General features: G+C 40.8%; 2 protein-coding genes across 7 annotated transcripts in view; both read left to right on the forward strand.

Annotated features, from left to right (window-relative positions):
• The window catches only part of CA5A (carbonic anhydrase 5A), a 34,848-nt gene that overhangs the window by 1,611 nt on the left and 10,547 nt on the right, over positions 1 to 22,690 (forward strand). The window contains exons 2-8 of one of the 6 annotated variants that reach the window (XR_012652167.1): positions 60 to 257; positions 4,894 to 5,012; positions 6,762 to 6,857; positions 7,035 to 7,097; positions 8,975 to 9,130; positions 11,100 to 11,328; positions 17,358 to 18,163. Coding sequence is in view for 5 of the 6 variants with exons in the window: in XM_075039871.1 (XP_074895972.1) it covers positions 60 to 257; positions 4,894 to 5,012; positions 6,762 to 6,857; positions 7,035 to 7,097; positions 8,975 to 9,130; positions 11,100 to 11,279 (812 nt within the window). In the remaining variant the exon portion in view is untranslated. Of the gene's footprint in view, positions 1 to 59; positions 258 to 4,893; positions 5,013 to 6,761; positions 6,858 to 7,034; positions 7,098 to 8,974; positions 9,131 to 11,099; positions 11,329 to 17,357; positions 18,697 to 22,690 lie in introns of those variants that run through there. The other 5 variants (XM_075039875.1, XM_075039871.1, XM_075039872.1 and 2 more) reach the window with 5 other exon arrangements.
• SLC7A5 (solute carrier family 7 member 5) overlaps positions 18,977 to 22,690 on the forward strand; it is a 41,252-nt gene continuing 37,538 nt past the window's right edge. Inside the window, exon 1 of the mRNA XM_075039870.1 lies at positions 18,977 to 19,694. Within this exon, the coding sequence (XP_074895971.1) occupies positions 19,088 to 19,694 (607 nt within the window). The 5' untranslated portion in view covers positions 18,977 to 19,087. The remainder of the gene's footprint in view (positions 19,695 to 22,690) is intronic.

Here is a 22,690-nt window from a genome sequence, read left to right on the forward strand (position 1 = left end):
TATTTAGTTGGAAGTTCTGTATCATGCATTAGCGCCTGACGCTCTTCATCATCTTCCAGTGCATCCACTTTGGCAGAGTCCGCTTACAATTCCTGGGGGCACCCGACAGTCTCCTATCAATATCCAGTGGAGAGACAGTGTTTATGACCCCGTTCTGAAGCCTCTGAAAATCAGCTATGACCCAACAACGTGTCTTCACATCTGGAACAATGGATATTCATTCCTGGTTGAGTTTGATGATTCTACTGATAGATCAGGTAAGCAAAACTCAGAAAAATCTATGTAATGTATTATTAATGGTTAAGAGGAGCAATATTTGCATGTTGTAAAACCTCAGGTTCAGTAACAACACAAATGTTGAAAATGAATGTACAGTAGAAGAATGCTTTAGCTAAATGCAAATTTACAGTGATGGGAATTGTAATGCGGAAGTTCTACATAGGCCTCACTTTTACTATGTATATATCACCATGGACATTGTGCGCAAATCCTCTGGTGTAGGTTGAAATTGATTCTTATTGCACTAACCTTAATGTCCACCTTTTGATTAGGTCTTGTAATGTGACAGCTTCGTCTACCTAAGTCAATCTTCAGTCATATGTATTTTAAATGAGATTCCACCATTACACTTCAATAATCTGCCACTTATGTCTTTTACAGTGTTAACAGATAAATTTAATGCATTTGAAATAATCAGGAGCAAAATGACTTCCAGTTGGAAAGCATAAATACTTATCTCAAGCTTTTGGAGAATTAAATAATATTGAGCTGCTACCGCAGGTGCATGTGTTCCTGTTGTTTTAGTATAAGCAGGAGCCCACACATGCAAAATCCAATTATGCGTTCCAGCAATTTGTTGTGAATAAGTGCACTGATCCGAGCAGCTAAATGTTTCTGAAATGCTTGACAGAGTCAATTGACTTAAAATCAAGATACTGATACCAAATTCCAGATTTCATGTCCATTGTTCCTTTTAAAAGTTGACTTTACTAAAGGACATTGCTGGTATGTATAAAGAAGATATTCTGTAAAGGCAGGTGAACTGGTAGCAGTTGGTCAGGGATTTTGTGAAGCACATGGTTCATATTGATTACTTGGTTTCTCCTGGAGGGAAAAATTGAAGGACCCTGGGCAAGTTTGAACCTGTTTGATTAGAGTAATTTATTTTTAATGTGACTCTTTACCATGAGAGATGTTAGAACTGGGTAAGGGATTTAGTAATGCTCTTGGGAAGGAAGCTTTCAGCATGCTAATAAACAAATGCTTTTGTTTCTGCAATACCAGTATTTTTGGTTGATGTTTGGAAAGAGGCTGATAAAAGAATGCAGCAAAAATTGTAGTGGTGGAACTCATGGAGCTTTCAGGGGCTTGTGTGACGTCTGGGTTTTTTTTTGTTTTTATTGTTTATAACTGTTCACCCAGAATATTAATTTTCAACCAGGGAATATTCTTGCCCTTGTTCATTGGAGCGCTATGATACATAATGAAGAAACCAAGTAGTGCCCTTCTGTTTTTACAGTACAAACTGCTATTGTGTTAGTGAGGTGGGGTTAGAGGATGGACTAAGATGGAGACATGTCTTGTTAGCTCATCAGTGATTTTAACTTACTAACTTTAGATTGGTTTTGCTTTTAATTTAACAGTCTTTTACTTTATACAGCTATACCCCACTATCCGTTGAGGATGCATTCCTGAAAAGTTTAATGGTTTGCAGTTCAGGATAACAAAGTAATTTTTTTCCCTGCAAGAATTGAGGTAATGGAGGGGAGTTGCCTGCAGGAGGTTAAGAAATGCGCAACACTTAAATAAATAGATGAGGACAGTTTTTGTGACATAGAAGCAAGCATGGAATCATCAGGACTGCCATTTAGAGGGGTGCTGGCCTTTCAGAGGCTGGCTATTCAGCTCTGAAAGATCTTACCCACTTCACCTGTAAGACTGAACACTTGAGGTAAACCTTTAAGTGTGAGCATTCTTGCTGCCTCTTTCTGGGTGGCTGCCTTTTCTTCATCATCATCATCCTCAAATTAAAGTCAATGAAGGGTGATGACGGCTGGTGGAGGGTGGCATTAAACTATCAGCAACAGGACTCCAAAATGACAGACCGAGAAACAACGGATCACGGGATGTTGCTGTATAAACGGCCAGGTTTTCAAGTGCCTGCCTCTCTCCTCCACCTTTCTCTTTACTCTTGCTATTTCTGATTTTTCTTTCTGCCAGCTTCTGTCTAACAATAATAGAAATCCAGAGAAGAAAGCTTATGAACAAACAAACAAAAAACCAGCAAAATTGAAACAGAAGATGAAAAAGACAAAATGAAACGTGCATCCAGGATAGACAAAAATGCCCAACTCCTGAGATGAGGCAAAACAAGACTTGGGCAAAAGAGGAAGGTAGTGCTGCCATGGGGTGTTTGCTTATGAGCAGAGCAGGAGGATGAAGAAGAAAGAGGGTGTGGGGAAGGTATGTACAGAACATGGTCCTGTCTGTGTACATGAATGCCATCTGCTGCAAGGAAATGAAATTGAAACAGAACTATGGTTACAATAAAAAGCTAATATGATTCTTTCCCCTGATTGTTATTAGAGTTCCTTTAAATTTCTATTTCATTTTTAAATTATCAAGAATGGTAAAGTGAGAGGAAGTGAAATGGCAGAAATGCTTGTAAAGGGACTGTAAGTTTCTACGTGTTTCCTGCCACTTTCTAGTGTCCACTGTAGGAACCTGATTTTTCAATGTAACATGTGCCTGTGCCTAACTTTACTAAGGAGGCAAACATTCAAGGGAATGTGATTATTAACATGAATGTAGTCACTTGTGGGTTTGTATCGTCACATAATCAGGAATGGATAGTGTTAGAGCACAGAAACTTTAATTCTGAAACACTTGGCAGTGTGGGCCACATCTTCATCACATCCCTGAAAGTTACCTTTCTCCATCATGATTTGTTTTTTTAGTGATGGTGTCGTGGTTTAAGCCCAGCCAGCAACTAGGCACCACACAGCTCCTCACTCACTCCCCACTGTCCCAGTGGGATGGGGAGAACTGGGGAAAAAAAAGTTAAACTCATGGGTTGAGATAAGAACGATTTAATAACTAGAGTAAAATAAAATGTAATACTGACAATAAAAAATATAATAATAATTGTAATGAAAATGAATATTAAAAATAAATAACAAAACAACAAGAAAAGACAAGTGATGCACAATGCAATTCCTCACCACCCACTGACTGATGCCTGAGCAGTGATCTGCCCCTCTCAGCCAATTCCCCCGGTTTATATACTGAGCATGATGTCCTGTGGTATGGAATATCGCTTTGGCTAGTTCAGATCAGCTGTCCTGGCCATGCTCCCCCCCCCCCTCCAGCTTCTTGTACACCTGCTTGCTCACAGAGCATGGGAAGTGAAAAAATCCTTAACATAGGATAAGTGCTACTTAGTGACAACTAAAACACGACTGCGTTATCAACATTATTCTCACACTAAATCCAAAGCACACTGTACCAGCTACTAAGAAGAAAATTAACTCTATCCCAGCCAAAACCAGGACAGATGGTCATTATTGCATTTATGCTAAGAGTTCAGCAGCAGTGGATGAAATTAATTAAATGTCAATTTGCATAGCTTGTTTTAGCTTACTCTTTTATCACAAGCAGGCCTATCTAGTTAGAATTTCAAAACTGCTGGCTGGCTTTCAGGAAAAAAAAAAAAAAGACAAGAAAAGCTCTTAAAGCCTCTCATTGTTTTCTCCTTAGCATTAAAGTGATTAACTTCTTTTCAAAAGTTGTGTTGGGATTATGTACTTTATAAAGTGGTTCTCTATAAAATTTAACCATGACATATAGTTAAGTAAAAATCAGCAAATGGGTCTCTACAGCTACATATTTATTGTTAGCCCTTTGGAAGTAATTATGGTCTCTCATTTGTCAGATGCTGTGATGTAATAATTAGCAAGAAGACCTTGCAGGATATTTCTGGTTCAGTTAAAAGGAAATGAGTAAACCCCAACAGTACACAGAAAACTAGGCATTGACTTTTTCATTTATGTATTTCCAAGATGATGAGAGGCCTTCTGAAATCAGGAGAGCGGACTGAATGTTTACCTTTACTCATGGCTAAAAAGTGCATTAAAGCTTCCAGAAGCTCAGAATCTTGCTCGTAGGAAAACTGTGTGTTTAGATACTTTGTGGAGTGTAGCTTGAACAGTTTACAGCAGGCACAATATTAGCATATTTCTGGCTGTGCAGGAAATCTTTTAACATTGGTTATGCAGTCTGAAAGCTGCATTGAAGCAGAATAGTACGTTTGGATTTTTGTAACTTGAAAAAGAGTAGAATTGAGCATTTGACACAATGTACTGATTTTTCCGGCAAAATTGCATTTTTGAAGTCTTGTATTTTCATGGGAACTATCAATATTTTTTATAGATATTGAGGCTTTGTTGGGATGTCATTTAATAGATGTATTCATTGCATTGTCATCATAACATGTTTCTTCTGGTAAGGCTGTTCTCATATGCCTGCTCAAAGAGAAGGAGTATAGAATGTAACACATAATCACCGTGACTCTGCCAAACTTGATGTGACTTGGAAAAAAAAAATCCCTTGAGGGGAGATGGATGAGGAGACTATTTAGCGTATCTTCAATTTGATATAGTTGATTCAGACTGCAGGGAAAAACAATGATGTGTTTGCTTGAACAATTTTGTCATAGCAAAGTGAAGTGTAAAAGTAGCCCAGCAATAGGGGACTGTTTCAGTTAAGATAGTTGCTTCACCTGATTTTTTTTTTTTTTCCCCCGTGCAAATTTATTTCAAGGAGGATCTGGCTGTGTTATTTGTCTGGACAATTCGAAATCGTGTTTATTAATGTGTGTCTTGTTTTGTTTTTTAGTAATCATTGGAGGTCCCTTGGAAAACCAATACAGGCTAAAGCAGTTCCACTTCCATTGGGGAGCTATAAACGAGTGGGGTTCAGAGCACACAGTTGACAGTAAATTTTACCCTGCGGAGGTATGAGATAAAATGCTGAACAGTGCAAATACTTGTGGGGACTGGAGGCTAAGTCTCAGGCTGTCTGTGACTATACTGCATGCTAGAAAACTCCCAATTTGAAGCATTGCAGTTTGCTGTTAAGGATCAGACCTGGTAGGTGCCACAGCTCATCTGCTGTTTTATTAGTTAAGTTCATATTCACTGTGGTTTTTGGAGAAGAACACAGTCTTAAAATTGAACATTGGCCCCATTAGTGAAAGTTTCAGTAATGTTTTTTTCTCCCTGAATGTTCCTAGGGGTAGCTGCCAGACAAGCCAATGGCAGGCAGCAAAGTATCATTGGTATTCCAGCTCTGTCTGGATGGAGTGGCACAACTCTGCTTGCCCTTCCTTCTTTTAAAGGGGGGAAGGATGAGACAGAAAGCAGACTGAGGGCATAATCAGGTCTTAATGAACTCCCAGGTCCCAGCTAATGTGGTGCAGATCAGGTGGACAGCAAATACTGAGGTAAATGTGCAAGCTCAGATCTCAATTGAAAAAAAAATTAAGTGCTTTACCTCTGAACTACAGCAAGCTAAGAGTTCACATGAGGTGTATGATCTGTTTTCTTGGGAGTATGGCACATGTACTGCATCTCAGCTGATGTCTCTAGTGGACCTCCAAATCTCCCAATCCTTACTGCTTTAAAATAACTTTGTTTATTTTGACTAAGTGCTTGCAGAGAAACAAAGCACATACTAAATACTATTTAAAAAAATATTTAAAGAGAAAATGGAAGATTATTTAATTCTCACAGCCGTACCTGTAACTCAAGAATCCTGCTTACCTTGTATATAATAACTGTCTTGTGTCTGTGACCCCAGTGCCTTGGCTAATGTTAGAATGTTTATTCCAGTTACCAACAATTTTTTGTGCGTTTCTTAAGTCGTTAGAATAATGTATAGCAGAGTTCTATGGTAATATAGTGGTTATCATGATCACTTTATTTTCTGTTTTCAACTCTTAAGCAGTTATTAAAGCCGCAAAACTTTTGTGATTAAGTAACTACTAAGGCAGAGTCAATAAAAAGGATGGAGCCAGTGGGGAAAAATATAGGTTAAATTGCTCAGAGAGGAAAGTATGACAGGTATAAACACAGTTATATGCCAAAGATGGAGAATTTGAAAAATTATTATAGCTTATTTTTTAGAAGATGTTTATCTCCTGTTAATGTGTTCATAATGGTGCCTGTCAGTTTGGCAAGATATTTCTTAACAGCAAGACTGTATGACTAAGTTTTGGGGCTGGTGCTGGCTATCTATTTAATACACAAAACCCCTCAATGGAATGCTTGTATTGGACTGTAAGGAATGCAGAGGAAGCTTATGTTATGTGCAGGAGAATGTTCCTTAGCAGAATAGCATGCTCTGTTCTTCCTGTTAAGAGATGGAAGAGCCCTTCAGTTCCAGGTATACTAAGCTTTTTTTGTGCCTTTAACTAGCATTCCTATAATCAGTCTTCCACAGGCAAAATCCCTTTCATATGTGTGAAATGCAGTTTATGGGTCTTTGGCTATTGTTTAAAAAAAGGCAAAAAAAAGCAGGGAATTACCATTATTTTCCAGTAACATTTTGGTCCCCATTTTTGTGGTGTGTGTGATTTCTGAGGTAGCTCACTGCAGTGTCTCAAATTGGCAAGGACCAAATGTAGCAAAGATCAAAAGTGAAGTTTCTTGATATCATTGCTGTGCTCTGTGCATGCGTTGATTTCGCATTCATTTATATTTCAGTTGCATTTAGTACACTGGAATGCTGTTGTGTACCCAACTTTTGAAGAAGCTGTAATGGAAGGTAACGGCTTGGCTGTTATTGGAGTGTTTTTAAAGGTAATTTCACTTTGTGTAATAAGCTGTAATGATGCCTTTCTATTTTAATTTTGTAAAAACTTATTTGGGACAAAACAGCTCTAGATTTTTGTTGTTGTTGTTTTCAAAAAATATTGATTAAGGTAGATAGGCAGAATGTCAGCTTAATGATTCTCTAACTCTGACCGTCTTCTGCAGCTAGGAGCACATCATGAAGGGCTGCAGACACTGGTTGATGCCTTGCCGGCAGTTAAACACAAAGTAAGTATTTTGAAGTGTCCCACCAGTTATCACTCAGCATAGCTAATGCAGTCATTCAACATAAAGATTACTCTGAGAATAGCAAAATACTAATAAATGCTTTCTTCCTTAAATGTGAGTAGGGGCCCTGATTAATCAAGAATTCACCGGAGGTGTCATGCTGGAGGTGGGGAGGAAGCTAATTTTTAAGGAGGAATTGTATACTTTAAGCTTTCCAAACCTCTTGGTTTAAGAAATGATGCTCTTGAGATTGTATCCCCTTAGAAGGGTAGGCACATGTTTAACGCTTGCTCTCACTGAAGCCTGCCCTTCTGCTTCTATGAAAACAGATACCACTGGATTAGTTTTCGTATGTTGTTTAACTGGAAGGAACTTTCTGTGCTGTGTAAAGTGGTAGGTTATTTCTTGTGGAATTAAGGCTTTCAGATCCTTGAGGAGGAGATTATTGTTTGCTTTTTTTTAAAACACTGTACATTTTCTGCTAGGGGAATGGCTCTCTTTCTTCATAGCTGATTTCTGACTTCTGCCAGGAGAGGGAGTGCTGCGTCTCTGACAGTGCTCAGAAGCAGTTCATGCTCCTTCAGGTGCCTGTTCCTTTTTGAAAGTACACACAAAAAATACACATCAGGAATTCCGTGGCTTGTAAGCACATCCAGTTGAAGTTGCTGTGCCATTATTTATCACAGTAAAGTCTTTTTTTATCCAAATAAATACTTACGGCAATGCAGAAAAAATTCTGCCAGATAAATGCCAAATAAGTCAGTTCAGTGCCAAAAAGACCTACAAAAATCTGTGAAGGTACATCCATTATGAGAATATAATATTTTACAGCATATGAATTTGAAAGAAAATAAAGGCAAGATCTTTAAAAAAAAAAAAAGTATTATCAAACATTAGGCTCATCAAGCTACATGTGGACTGCTCTGAAAGGGATCTCATTTCCAAAGGATGTCGGTCACTCAGCAACTCATCAGCACTTGGTTTAAAACGTTTGAAAACCTTTGTTGCCTTGCCAGTGTTATCACTGACTTAAGCACCAAACCCTGAGGAACATCACCCTGGTGAGGAGGAGGAGGAAGGTCAGATAATACCCGTTCTGATGTCCTTGCATCTTCTTCTCACATGAAGAGTGAAAGCCCCCATCTAGAATCTTCTGTCCAACCCCCTATTTTTGAAAAATTCTTTACTGTAATATTCCTCATTCTCAGTGGGGAACCAATAAAGCCTATCTAAAGAAAAACAGGATCTTCCTTTCCTGCATTGCCAGTATATCCTGGAAATACCCCATGAGTAAAATGTTTGTGTAGGAGCTTGAGAGCCCATGATTTCCTACATGCTGTCTGGTATCTCACTTGTGGGAGTGCACATTCTGGAGACATGAGTACCTGATATGATTTAAATAAAACTTTAGTCCTCTTCCCTCTCCCCACTGCCTAAAATCACATGGTGAAAAGTAAAAGCACTATTGTTTGCAGTCTATTTCTGGCAGAACTACCTGAACTTATTCCACCACTTACTCTTTCTTTTTCCTGTTTGCTTCTAGCTCCCACAGAGACGTAGTCAGTTACTCCTTCGCACTCCTTGTTTCTTCTGCACTGAATTCCTAATGGCTTGTGGGGACAACAGAAATACTTACATTTTGCCTACTCACTAGCTGCCTCTTATTCCTCAAACCCAGCTTACCAATTTTGTACAAGTTTATGGGGTTTTAAATTATTATTCTATGTAGATCATTATTAATATTCACAATACCTAATTTTGTATAGGCATACATAACTTGTACAGTATTTAATCTCATCGTTAAGATCTTTTCAAATCTTCTGTCATTTTTTTTCTCAAAATATGACTTCTAAAAATATATTTTTTCTGGGGTTTAGGATGCTGTTATCGAGTTTGATGTCTTTGATCCCTCCTGTTTGATACCTTCATGCCCTGATTATTGGACCTATGCAGGCTCTTTGACAACTCCCCCACTTACTGAATCAGTCACATGGATTATTAAGAAGAAGCCAATAGAAGTTGATGAGAATCAGGTAAATCTCATGCTTACATTTCAGATCATACCATACCTGTTTGACTGCCTGCTGCCATGGAGGGGAAGATGCACAGAAGTAGTTGCTTACCAGTACCAGTAATTCTGTGTGAATACACAAGGAACAGTGGCTGATTCGCACCTGGTATTTGTTTGGGGAGGAATGCTGACATTAATAACAGCTAATATTGAAAGACTTAAGACCTCTTCAGCAAGCAGTTAAAGATGCTTCTCCAGCTCTCCCATAGAGTTTTGTCTTGATCTGTGATAAACAGTGCCTTATGCTGGAAGCTGCCCCTTGAAATCTTCTAAGGTTATTTATTGGAACACTGCATAATTTTGCTCTCCTTACCAGGATGCAGCCCTTTTTGTGGTAGGGAGGGAGGAGAAAGGGCACGTTTTTTGAAATTCCAAAGTCTGACCTTTTGTGCATGTTCTTGATAGTCATGTGCATTTGCACAGAAATCTTGCAGAGTCTGCAAGGGCTAATCCTCTGTTCCTCCCTTGGGTGGACTCTGAAGGTACAGAAGGGTTTGTGGGTGGGTCTGAGTCCTTCACATGTCATTCTGATGGCAAGAGATAGACTGAGTCCCCATTGGGTTTTCTCCTTTGCCTTTGTAGGCATGTTTGCTCTGTATGTGGCTGTGCTGTCCTTGAATTCCTTTTTTTTTTTTTCCCCTTTAAAAAGGACAGACAAACAAAGGTTTCAGCAACTGTTTGTATTACAGAAGTTATTTCAAGTGCAGGAGTTCGCTGTCAATAGTCTGTTCTGAGACCAGCCCTAACTTGTCACCGTATGCCCTCTACTGCTTTTAATATTAGTACTTCATGTTTCAATGTGATGTTATTCCTTAGTATGAAGTAGATGTAGGGACAAGTAGAAAATGGTCAGAAGGAGGACTCATTGGAATTGTACTAGAATTGTGGTTTTTGTTGGAAGTTTTCAGGATTTGTTTGTCTGTTCAGAGAAGTGGAGTACTTTGAGGGGCATTGCAGCATAGAACAAGTCTTGGAGTTTGTTGCAAAGCAAGTAAAAATGAACAACCCCCCAAAATCTACTACTTTTTTGTGGTGTAAGAGGCACTGAAAGTTATCTGTACATTGTCCCTGTTTTTTGAGGCTTTGGTTAATAATGAAGTATAAGTCCAACAACATGAGGCAAAATACTGATTGGTTGTTTTTTTTTTTTTTAAATACAACTTCTGCACGGAGCTAGTCCATCTAGAAAGTCATGCTCCAAACAAACAGTAATTCTGAAGAATAAGCATGTACGTGATCTTAATGTTTTAGTTTACATAAAGGAACAGGACAGGAAGAACTGAAGATTGTTAACAGAGCAGAGAGAACTGAATGCATGGTGTACCATTCTTCTTTTAAATTGAAACTTTTTCTTTTTTTTTTTTTCTTGGCTCTTCTTCACTCTCATTCTTTTATGGCATAAAAAGGCTCATAGTTTACTTAACATTGTAATGCCCTTGTGAGCATTAAAAGCTGATCTGCTGCATACTTTATTTTGATCCCCAGTTATAAACCACTGAGAACAACTATGTAGATAGTTGCTTGTTGAGGTTCCCTCTTTCCTGGGTGCCAGCATATGCACACCTGTATAAGGTAACAGAACTCCAGGAAGGGTGTAAATTAAGAAGGTTGGAGAGGTTTATTTAAAGATGGCATATGTTCCAGTATTTGAATGGGAATCAGTTCCATCTGAGACATGCCACATTTGAGATTTAGTTTGCCTAAAGATGACAGTTGACTGACAATTCATCTTCTGCATTGATATGGACGATGGCGTAATCTTTGCCAGCAGGTGACAAAGAAGTGCCAGAAGTTTGTGCTAAAATTTCTCAGAAAACAAATGTAATAGTACCTTTGATATATTTTCCAAGCATGAATGATTGTGTTTTGTCGCGAACTCCAATAATTCTCCAGTTAGTAAAGTCACAAAATTGGACATTTCTCATTCTCAGCTGGAGGCATTTCGGATGCTGCTCTTTACTTCAGATGGTGAAGAAGAAAAGAGAATGGTAGACAACTTTCGCCCTCTTCAGCCATTAATGAACCGAACCGTCCGTTCATCCTTCCAAAGCAGGCATCTTTTGAATACTGAAGTACAGCCCAAGGACCACGCTGAGCAGATCAGGCCATAGAGGGCCCAGGAAATGTCAGTCCAGACTGCAATACCTGGATATAATTGACGTTAGTTTTTAATTATTTTTCCTTTTTCTGCAGTGTGTATATGCCATACAGTTTCACAGCCAGCCAGTTTCAGTTCTGCTAAGTGCCATTTGACCTTCAGTAGAGAAGCTGTGGGGTTTTTTTATTTTGGCTTTTTTTAAGAAGTAAATAATGTTAACCCTTAACAAATTGACTTGCTTTAAAGCAAGGATCAATAAGGAATTATTTTGACAGTTAAAGGAAAAATAAGGGCATGAGATGTCTTCCCCTGCGTCTGTTCTGAATTGTTCTGTATCTCTGTGAGTGACTAGCATGAATTAATAATCCCAACTAAAAACACGTTAGCAGGCAGGAAGTGTGAAGAAGCGAAAAATATTAATAGTGATCAGGTCCTTTTGTGGAATTGTTTCAGAGGTTTGGGAAGAGAACTAGCTTCTCTAGTCACATATACAGAAACATTTTATCTTCTTCCCTTCTCCTTGGTGCTTAGGATGACAAGAGGAGAAGGAAAAAAAGACTTATAGAATCTAACTCTTTCCATTCTACTGACTGTGTGATCCATGTTTGATATGGATGCCACAGAATGTCCACTCTATCTATACCACAAGCCAGAAGACTTTTTCTAAAACGTTAGAACAAATGTGGAAGCTTTTAGCTTTGGCAGCTTTTACTTTTTTGTATTAATAGTGTACCCGGAGAAGAGAGCAGAAGAGAATTCACCAGTATCTCAAGATTGGCAAGAGCAGCAAATTAGGCAAAAATGTCCATTTGATTCCAGGAAACTGATCACATCAAAGGAAAGCAAAATTAGATAAGCCCCAGCTGACCCTCCCTATGGAATTTGGGGAAAACAAAACAAAACAATTTCTGAAACCTAATCCAGTGCTAGGAGAGTACGGACAAAATGCAGCATTCAGATACTTGAAGGATTTTTTCCAGTAACTCACAGAGTGCCAGTGTAGTCTCTTCAAAGTTTTGTCTTAAGATGTACTTTTCTTATAAAAAGAGTTATCTAGCTTCAGGACAACTGGGGACCAGGCTACATTGATAGCACCTTATGGTAACAAAGTTAAGTGGTGGTTGAAATTTATTTGTGGACCAGACAAAATTGTTGTGTAAGCTGCCAGCTGTGGAGCCTTATCGTAGAGTTATGGTCCAATTGCTACGCGTATTATCTACCTCTGAAGCATACTACTATTAGCCATAATTTTCTCTCAAGCACCTTTCTCACTGGTTTTTTATGCTTTACTGTATTTAACAGTGTGCCTGTGCATGAAATTCACGTACCAAATGTATGGTCAGATTTTCAGATGAGGAACAGGTCTGTCTCTAAACTCATGATGTGATCTTGATTGGTTGTATTTGATGAGTCTTCTTGGAGAACAGATGCTACTTGGTCTGATTCTGCCAGTAAGCAAAGTCACTGGTTGCTGATGTGGTTCAGCACAAGTGAAGCCAGGACACTAGCTTGTCAATGCTGAATTCGGTACTTTAGAATCGATACTCTTTTTTTTTAAGTCCAAGTGTTCAGTTTAAAAGCACTTTAACACTTTTTAGTGTGACCGTGATGATTTGAAGGCTTTTGAATATTCTTGCTTAACCAGTTAAGTGCCCGGGTCCTGTCTTTGCTTCCTTAATAGCACTACCTCAGGCTGTTGTTATGTTGCAACAGTTGTGCCTTTCTCCTGTGGCAATTTGAAATGTGGCCACTTAACCTTAGAGTGACTCTACATAGTAAATGTAAGAAAATCTCTCTTCTGTCTCAGTCTAGTATACTTATTTTTAGTGTGTAGTATATTCAGCATGGCAGTATATATCTTCGGTTTCATTACCTCTCCAAAGCCCTTACTGCTTGGTTGAACCTTACAGTCGTGGTTGAACTCTGTAGAACTATACCATCTATACCAACTTGTTGAACTATACTATCTCAGATGAACTATACAGTTTTTGGCATCATCAGACAGACTTTTTACGATGTTGCTGGTCTGCAGAATCACATCAGTGATGATTTTGCCAGAGAATGACAGGTTCCAAAATAATTTTGGAAGGTATATCTACAGTTAGCAATAGGAAAAGAATTCTTGTACTTTCAGCCTGAGTGTACATGATCTAGTCATTGCTAAGCTTGAGGTTTTAGTTCAGTGCTGTTCTTGCAAACGCTTTTCTGAGGAGGACCCCATAGAAAGATGGCAGTGATTCAGAACTGGCATATATCTTGTCTATCTTTGAGATTTTTTGCTACTCATTATTAGCAGTTAGGAAAAACTGTAACACAAAGACATCTTAATGTTGCCTTCACATTTAAAAATACAGGTGACTTAGCAGCACTAAGCTAGCTATAGGTAGCCTGCATCAATATCCCTGTCATATATGAATGGGTCTTTTAAAAAGCTTAATGCAATTGCTCAAAGTTTTTTAGTTGCCTTGGTAATTTTCATGAAGTTTTTGTGTACCTCTGATCCACTGAGCTTGTTTTGAATTAATACAGCTTTCCTAGCATATGCAAATACAAAATACATGTTTTGTTCTTAGGGAACTGCTGTGGTGTAAATGTTTAATCTTCAGATGCTTCATAATGCTCTAGTATGCTCATACCCAGCTGAGTTCTCAATGGTTAGGTTTGCTCCACTGAAACAAATTTTCTTCCTAGGTGTGTAAATCTTTAACATGCTCATCACCTTGCATCCATCAAAGGTGATGTTGGATATTCTATTTCCAGTGATTTATTTAAAATTCTCATAGAGATTTACATGCTTTGTTAAAGTATTGTCGTGGAAGTTTTGTTAGAGAACAGGTGTATTACCCAGTCATACAGTTAATAAGCTATACTCCATATATATTTAGATAAAATCATATCTAAGTATACTGACATAAAATTAATCAATTTCAATTTCAGCACTGATAGTTTTAAATATCTGGAAACAGGGTCAACACAGAAAAAATTAACTCTTTTGTGCTACTAAAATAAGCTTTAATGGGATTTTCTGTTACAGTTATTTTGCTGCGTTTTGAGTCTTGCATTTATGTGTTGGTGTTTTAGCATCTCTGGTTAAGGTAGGCAGTATCTCAGTTGCAGGGCAGATTGTCGTTGAAATTAGCAGTCTGGAAATGAACAGAAAGGTTTTGGGGTTTTGTTTGTTTGGGGTTTTTTAACTTTTATGTTACAATGACTGTATTGGTCTTGCAAAAGTTAATGTCAAGAAAAAGAATTCTGTGTGCCTGCACACATGTATGTAAGAGAGGCGGTGGGATATAATCCTTTTGCCTTATTCTCTCAGTTGCATGCAGGGAAAAACGATTTGATTGTTGGACTAGAGCTAATATTTGTAATGATTTTGCACAACTAAGTTAAACTCTATTTGAAAGGTGTCTGCATGGGAATCTTCAGGCTCTTCTTTTAGATGGTAGAATATGAAAGGGTCAAAGCACACATTTGTATTTGTCCTTGCATAGTAGTCACTTCCTTTACTTACTGTACTGGGAAGGCATTTCTGTGGCAATAAGTACTAGGAATTAAAGGCTGTAATAGAAGTAAACTTGAGGACAGCTTACTGAAAAGGGAGGAGAAGGTTTTTGAGCATAGATAGGCATCTGTGTTGGTCTGACTTCCAACTGCCTTTCAATATTTCTGTTAAATGTCACTCTTATCAGAAGTCTCATTCTTGGTGACTTCATAGTTAGAACGACTTCATTTGGTGTTTGAATGTTTGATCCTTATTCCTACATTCCAGAACTTTCCCACCAGTGCACTTCAGGTGTACGCCACCACGTATACCTGACCAGTCTTCTGTCATAAATGGCTTGCATTGGTATTTTTACCGCAAGTCTGACAGGAGTGTATCTTCTGGCTTTGAAAGCTATAGAAATGGAGATTGCTTTGATCTCACAAAAATCTACTGGGTTTTAGAGCACTGGAATTCTACATGGCTTACTTTTGAGGAAGGGTCCCTTTTTCTGCTCAACTTCATAATCAATAGTATTTGCTTTAAAATTTGAATGCCTTAATTTTGAATGTCTTTGTATTTCTTGGCACATCCTTGCTTTTTTGATTTGTGCATCTTGTTTTCGTGGCAGTTACTGTGTTGTGTATTGTAATGTATGTTATCTGCCTAATCGTAAGTTACTGAAATAATTGTCTTTGCGGGCAACATATGTAACAGGGAATGCCTTTTGTGCTCCTAGGATACAGGCCTTTTTCCTCAGTTTTTACCCGATGTAAAGAAAGTTCCAGCTGCTGGATTTTAAACTGTTACATTAGTGTGTGACTATGCAATAAAGAAACACAGAGAAACCTGTGCCTGTATCTCATTGTGTAATTAAGCTCTCCAAGTTAAAAAGTAGATTTTCTGTCAAGAAAAAAAATACAATTCCTCCTTGAGAATGAACCAGTTCATTGTGAGTGGAGTCTAATCAGATGTCAGACGTTCTGTGGTACTTAAAAGCTATGAAAGACTCTGCTGGAACTGTATTGTAATTGGAATGAAAGAACAATGACTTCTCTGTTGCCGCGGTACTGATGGAAGGATATCTAATTATTTGTTGCATTCAGCTAGATGCAACATACCATCTAAAACGGGATTCCAAATTTTGATGATCTTTGCTGAACTACTTCATTTGATGGTGATCATTGAACTCGAGTTGTCAACTAAGCTCCTTTTTCGGTTGTGTAATTGGTCTTGATAAAAGTGAGCGTTGATCTGATGCATGGTATAACTCTCAAAGAGTTTCACATTTAGTGGTTGTGGCTACAAGAATCTTACCCGAAAAAAACTTTGAGTAAAATAAATTACTTTTATTGATAAAAATTGGCTACTCAGGTAAGCTTTAATTTCTCTGTCTCACTGCTTAGCCATGTTTAGAGTCTAGATATCATACAGGTGTGTTATGCTCAGCTGAATTCATCCAATCAAGTTTCCGCTTCTTTTGACAGGAAAAGTAGGAGATTACATTCCTGGTTAAGGAATTCCCTGTAAAATAACTGTAGACAATACTTTTATATAAGGCCTCCCAAACCGTGCTATTTGGTACCCTTTGTGGTAGGCAAGCTGTTTCAGTATGAAGAAAGAGTGTCATGGGTTAAGAGTGAGGCCAGCTCCACTATTATTACTATTTAAGAGTTCTAGAAGCTACCACCACTTCCATTTACCCAACAAAAAAGCTTATAAGCTCGTGTATTAGTATAGTTGGGGTGTCTGCTCAAGAAATGGCTTATTTGGTTCCAGCAGGCTGTCTTATTTTGATCAAGGCAGCTTTCCTGATAAATGGTTAAGAACATACACATTACTTCTAACAAATGGCCAATTTACTTCTGATACTGGTAATTATTTGTCTTTCTGACAAATAATTCTTTCCGTCTTTCTTTTTGATGTGACAAACCTGAAGTGCCTGAGTATTAGCATATGGAGAACTGATTGTATAATCAAATAGTCTTCAAAGATTCTGCAGAATAACTTGGGGGCCTGAAGAGAGTTAATGTTCGTGGTCAGAACTGATAATAATACTTAGCATTTGTGAAGTGCTTTGAAGATACAAAGCACGATATGAACACACCCTAACACCGTGACTGCAAAGCAGGTATTTTCTCAGTAATACAGATGGAGAAACAGTTGAAGAATTAACTCTGATTAATTTGCAAGACAGTCAAGTATGTGGTTGACTTTAAATATGGCAGTTTGGTGGCTGCTACTCCACTGCTACTGGATCCCAGGATTTCCCAATGGAAATGCTGTTAAAAGTGAGACCGAAGTCTGCAAATTCTTAGCTGTCAGTCTGTTAAGAAATTCCCTTTTGGAAGAATTGGATGCAGAGAGAAAAAAGATAACTCAGTCCCATTCTTGTGAAAGTTAATGGAAATTTCTGTGAATTAGGTTAATACCAGGTGTAAAACTCCGATCATCAAGCAGTTAATTTACTTGCCTTAAGGTAAGAACTTAGTCTAGAGCACTGGTGAAGTAAATCCATCAGTGAATGATTTTGTTCACCCAACTATACAACTGATTTTGAGCATTCATCTGAAAATATCTGAAGCATACATCTTATTTCAATTCCAGTCCTGTCTGCTGGATTCTGATGTAATGAGGCCAACACAGAGACAATCCCATATGTTGTAGGTACCTGTTTTTTTCTGGTTTTATGGTCCTGTGAACATTTTGCCTAGGATAAAGTATTAAATACAGTAACAAGTAAATGTTGGGTAAATCTTACTTTGAGAAATAATCATTTTAGACTACACCCATATAGCCTCTGCAATGGGGCTGATGTGAAGCTGTTAAGCTAAAGACAGGCTTTGGGGGTTTCAGGAAAATTGTGTGATAAATATGTTTTGCTGTTTATTTGTAATTAATTTCCATAGTCTTTGCAATCTCTTCAGGATCCCATTTCTCTTTGAAAACTAGGAAAACGTGCTCGGTGCAAAGGTAATTTTATTCTAAGCTTTCTTCTTAAATAGGGATGCTTCTGTAAATCGAGAACCACCACCGTTTTAAGCCTCTGGGCTGTTGTGGCTACTAGCCACTAGGTGTCAGGTTCTGACAAGTGCTTCAAGGGGCTGCTCAGGCTTCCTGGAATGGTTGGAAGTAGTCATGATGCCAGTTACCAGCGTGAGGTACCTGAAAATGCTAAATGAAAATGTTGCTAAAATGTTACATCTTTCCCCAGAATGCAGATCTCCCGTTTCTCATAGGTATCTTGCAGAAAACCTCCTGGCGCACCCTACTGCCTGTACCGAAGCATGTCTGAAACTTGCAAGGACGAGGACGGTCTGGGGAGGAAGGATGCCGACCTTGGGTTTCAGAGCTTGGGCACAACTTCTTGTGTGACACCAACTGATCACCTGCTGTGAAACAGCTCCTCAAAGGTACCGCTTCCACCTTTCAACGGGAAGGATCGTTGTTGAGAATCAGAGGTTCCAGGCTTTAGCTTCTGAACGCATCCCCTATCCCGCAAGGGCAAGAGGGAGTCTGAATTTGCTAAAGAATTGGCTCCTTAGGCACTGTTGTCAAGTATCCAAGTAAGTGCCCTTGGATGCGAAGCCTATGCCTTTGTTGAGGTAGTGCGATGAAAGTTGCTCATTTTGCCTGCACGCTTTGCCAGATTGGCGATTTTTTTTAATTTTTTTTTTCTGCAGACAAGTTTTTTTGGTGATCTTGGCATCCAAAACGACAGGCAGATTTCTGCAGCGCCTCTGCAGAAATGCAGGCGATGCAGCGACGGGGCCTTGGCCTGTGCTTGTGCGAATACATCCAGTAAGTGCACTAAAATCAGGTGCGGCTGGGGCGAAACTGGGAGACACAGGTTTCGCCAAACTTTAGGTTTACGCACGCACACACCGACCCATTCTCCTTCGTGAGAACACCCAGCCCAGCCTGGGCAGCAGAATGAATGGCAACCACCCCCCCCCGCTCCCGGCAGCTGACACCGAGGACCCCCCCCCCCCCCGTACCCCGGAGCCGGGGGTAGAGGCGGTGGGGGGGTCTGCTGGAAGGTCGGGGACGGGGACGGGGACGGGGGGTGCGGCGCGCCAGCCGCCCCCGCCTGGAAGGAGCCCCGCCGGTTGCCGGGGGCACTGCAACACCCCGCCTTCCTCCTCCTCCTCCTCCTCCTCCTCCCGGAAAGGAGGCCAGGCCCTCGCTCCCCGCCTAAGCGGGAGGCGCTCTCCGCACGCCGCCCACCGCCTGCGGAACAAAAGGAGCGGCCGCATGGTGGTGGCGGCGGAGCGCCCGGCCGCGCCCGCCCCGCTCCGTTCCGCTCCGCTCCGTTCCGCGCCCCGCTCCGCGCCGCCATGTCGGGCAGCGGCGGCGGCAACGGCGGCAGCAGCAGCAGCAATGCAGTGAAGAAGAGGAGCCCGGCGGGCTCGGCCTCCTCGCTGGCGCAGGAGGAGGAGAAGCAGGCGATGGAGAAGATGCTGGCGGGCGGCGGGGCGCAGGAGAACGGTTGTCCCCGCTCGCCCTCGCCCTGCGCCTCCGCCGAGGGAGAGGGGGTGACCCTGCAACGCTCCATCACGTTGCTCAACGGCGTGGCCATCATCGTGGGCACCATCATCGGTTCCGGCATCTTCGTCACCCCGACCGGCGTGCTGCGGGAGGCCGGCTCGCCGGGGTTGTCGCTGGTGGTGTGGGCCGTCTGCGGGGCCTTCTCCATCGTGGGGGCCCTCTGTTACGCTGAGCTGGGCACCACCATCACCAAATCCGGCGGGGATTACGCCTACATGCTGGAGGTGTACGGCTCCCTGCCCGCCTTCCTCAAGCTCTGGATAGAGCTGCTCATCATCCGGCCCTCCTCCCAGTACATCGTGGCTCTGGTCTTCGCCACTTACCTGCTCAAGCCCATCTTCCCCACCTGCCCGGTGCCCGACGAAGCTGCCAAGCTGGTGGCCTGTCTCTGTGTCCGTAAGTACCCGCGGGTGCCTGCTGTCCCGCTACCCCCACGTGGCTCCGACTGCTCGCCGTCGCCTTCCCCCAAAAAGTCTGCCCAAACAGCTGGCTGCCTCCAGCCCGTCGCTTTGTCGGAGATGCACCATCTCTCCTGGGCAACGCTGGCTGCGTACTGGGGTTTTTCAGGCTGTTTTGAACAGCGTGAGTAGGAAATGTGGCCCCATCCCAAGTAAATTGAGCAAAAAATACCCCAAAACGCCAGTTACGGGCTAGCAAGCCTCTCCCATTTCTGGCAACACAGCGAGCGGCGTGCGATAGATGTAACATGTATTTTGCCCGCGCGCCGGAGCGGGATTTGTCGTGCCCTCCTGCGGGAGTGTGTTCGGGCAGGGTAGGATCCGCCTTGCAGTGCTGAGGTGCTGCGGTGGCTGGGATGGGACGGGCGTTCGTGTGCAGACATCGGTGAGGATAACGTGCAGTTGGGAAGTTATCCGTCACGAGCAGCTCGCTGGTGCTGAACGTGGCCTGTGCTGCAGTGCCTGCCTGTTTTCAGCACCAGTTTTGAGATGTTTCTCAGCTGTATGTGCGCTCATACCACGCTCAAAACCTGGGGTTTGAGGGTGGGGTTTTTTTGCTAGTAAACATTACATCTCACGAGATGTCGCCTTGCAGAGAAGTTCAGTCAGGCTGCGATGAATTTAGGGCTACTGATGTTTGCCGTGGCCCACAGATCGCTCTCTCTGCTGTCGTTTTTATCGTCTCTCTGGTATTTTGAGGTTTGCGGTTTTGCCAGTGAAGCCCCGTTTTCAATTGCTCCGGTGATTGCAAAGTCATCCCGTTCCAAATTCCTCATTCTTTAATAACAGGACCATTTTCAGCCTTACTCTCCTCATTGCCTATTCCATCTGTGTTCTACTCCACTGGTTGTTCTTGTGCCATTGTAAAGATGTGTCTTGGGAGAGGATATAATTTTTTGTGAGGGCTTTATAAAGCATTTATTTGGTGTACAAAGTTACAATCAGTTGATCTTTTTATTTTTTCATTTTGAGGTTGTGAAGAGAAGTCTGCTTGTTCGCGCTGTCCAAAGGGAGATTGTGTTAGATTCCTTCACCCTCTGAGGATCGCAGGCATTCAAAAGTTGCAGCACATGGTCGTTACGGGAAGATATATTGTCTGTAAATGTCTTCATACACAAACTGACAAGAGTTTTTGGTAGATACGCTACATGTCACAGGCAAGGCAGCAAATTGTACTTTTCTTTGGGCAAGATTGAAACTTATTCATTCCCCAGATAAATTTTTAAGAACATAATGGCAAGTAGACAGCCATGTGGACTTTCCATCCAAGTTTTTAACAAAGTGGAGTGCATATATTAAGGAAATACAGTCATGCAACTAAGAAAGCTGTAGCAGGGTTAGAAAATAGTTCTGCTGATGGGTTTCTTGCTTCAAGTAGGGTCTTGTGAAAGATCTGGTTTTAGAGCTTCCCTGCCAGTCTGGAATATGGTTTCTTCAGTGACAGAGAGAAAAGGGGCATGCATGCATGCACGCATGCACATTTTTTGCTGAGAAGCCAACAGAATTAGAGCATTGATTAGATGGACTTTTCTTACTGTTTCATGTCAAAGTTTTGCTGTGCAAGAACATACTGTAGTTGGCAAAGCCTCTGAGAACATGTTTCTAGTAATAAGTAACTTTTCGCCTGCAGGACCTTTCCCAAAACAGGTAGGATGGGGTGTCCGTGTTCCCATTTTACTGATCAGAAAACAAATACAGAGGTGAAGTAGACTTGCCCCTGGTGAGATCTGTTTAGTGACAGGGTGGATTGCAGTATGAAATTTCTTGATGCCAGGTCTCATTCCCTCTTATGCTTCTCCAGTAAGTAATGTGTCTCCAGCTTTCTTTTGCTAGCAATTAGTAGTTTTCCTGAAGCAGAACTTGTTCTTGAACCTTTATCTTGAAATGCCAAGGAAAGAGTTGCTAGTTCTACAAATCTGCGTCATTTCCATGTGTTTCTTCTTTAAACTCTACTCCCCCTCCTACACCGCTGGCTACTATTTTGTTTATGCTTTGGGTTAAATTTTTGTTTGTCTCCTTTGCTACAAAAGGTTAGTTCATCATGCATTGCCTTCAGCAAGTTAGTTTTCTGTAACTTTGATTTTTGGAGTTAGTTTTTTGACTGTCTGGTGCCAAAACCACATTATGAACTAGGAACAATAAATGAAGTCAATCTGGACCAAGGACTTACCGAGTCACACAAAACTTCTATGGACTAAGAAGCAGCTTTGTTACATAGTTGTTCCAAACATACCCCTACCTAGTGAGATACTTATTTTTTTCAAGAGCCCTAGGGTAGGAAAAATGGCCTATTTGTGCGTACGCTCCAGAGCATACATGAACGAGTTATCTCAAAGAGGGGAAGAACAGTTTAGCAAGCAATAGGGGAATTTGGGGCCCCAGGCTGGAATACGGTTGACTTACTATGTAGCCAAAACCCAGCCCTCTAGAACAGTACCAGCTGTATTCTCTGCAGAATTCGTATCTCAACATAAAATGCAATTGACTGCATGGTTTCTAGCAAGTGGAGAAATAACAAAAGTTACTTGTTTCTACTTTGAGTGTTACTGGTGTTGAACAGTTGAATAAATAATGTGTTGTTCGCTATTTGCCGCTGTGAAATACAGAAATTGAATTCCTAGGCATTAAGATAATCTAAATAAATCACAGTCTCGAAAGAAAGAAAAAATAGTTGGAATAGGGAATTTTGTTCCTCTTACAGTGCTCAGGAAAACAAGGTGGGTGGTAAGTAGAATTTAACTACAAATAGGTATTTTCTGCTATCAAGATTGTAATCTACAGACAGTTAGTATGCAAGACTACTTCTTCCGTAAGGCAACACGAATGCTTATTAAGGTTGCCAAATAAAAGTGTGGGAATTCACTACAGGGAAGTCTTCCTGTAGCAAGATGGGTCAAGCTGTTCATCGTTAGCATGGCTTATTTTATGTTCACT

The sequence above is a fragment of the Buteo buteo genome, chromosome 11 (genome assembly GCF_964188355.1).
Source record: "Buteo buteo chromosome 11, bButBut1.hap1.1, whole genome shotgun sequence".
NCBI classification, from domain to species: domain Eukaryota; kingdom Metazoa; phylum Chordata; class Aves; order Accipitriformes; family Accipitridae; genus Buteo; species Buteo buteo.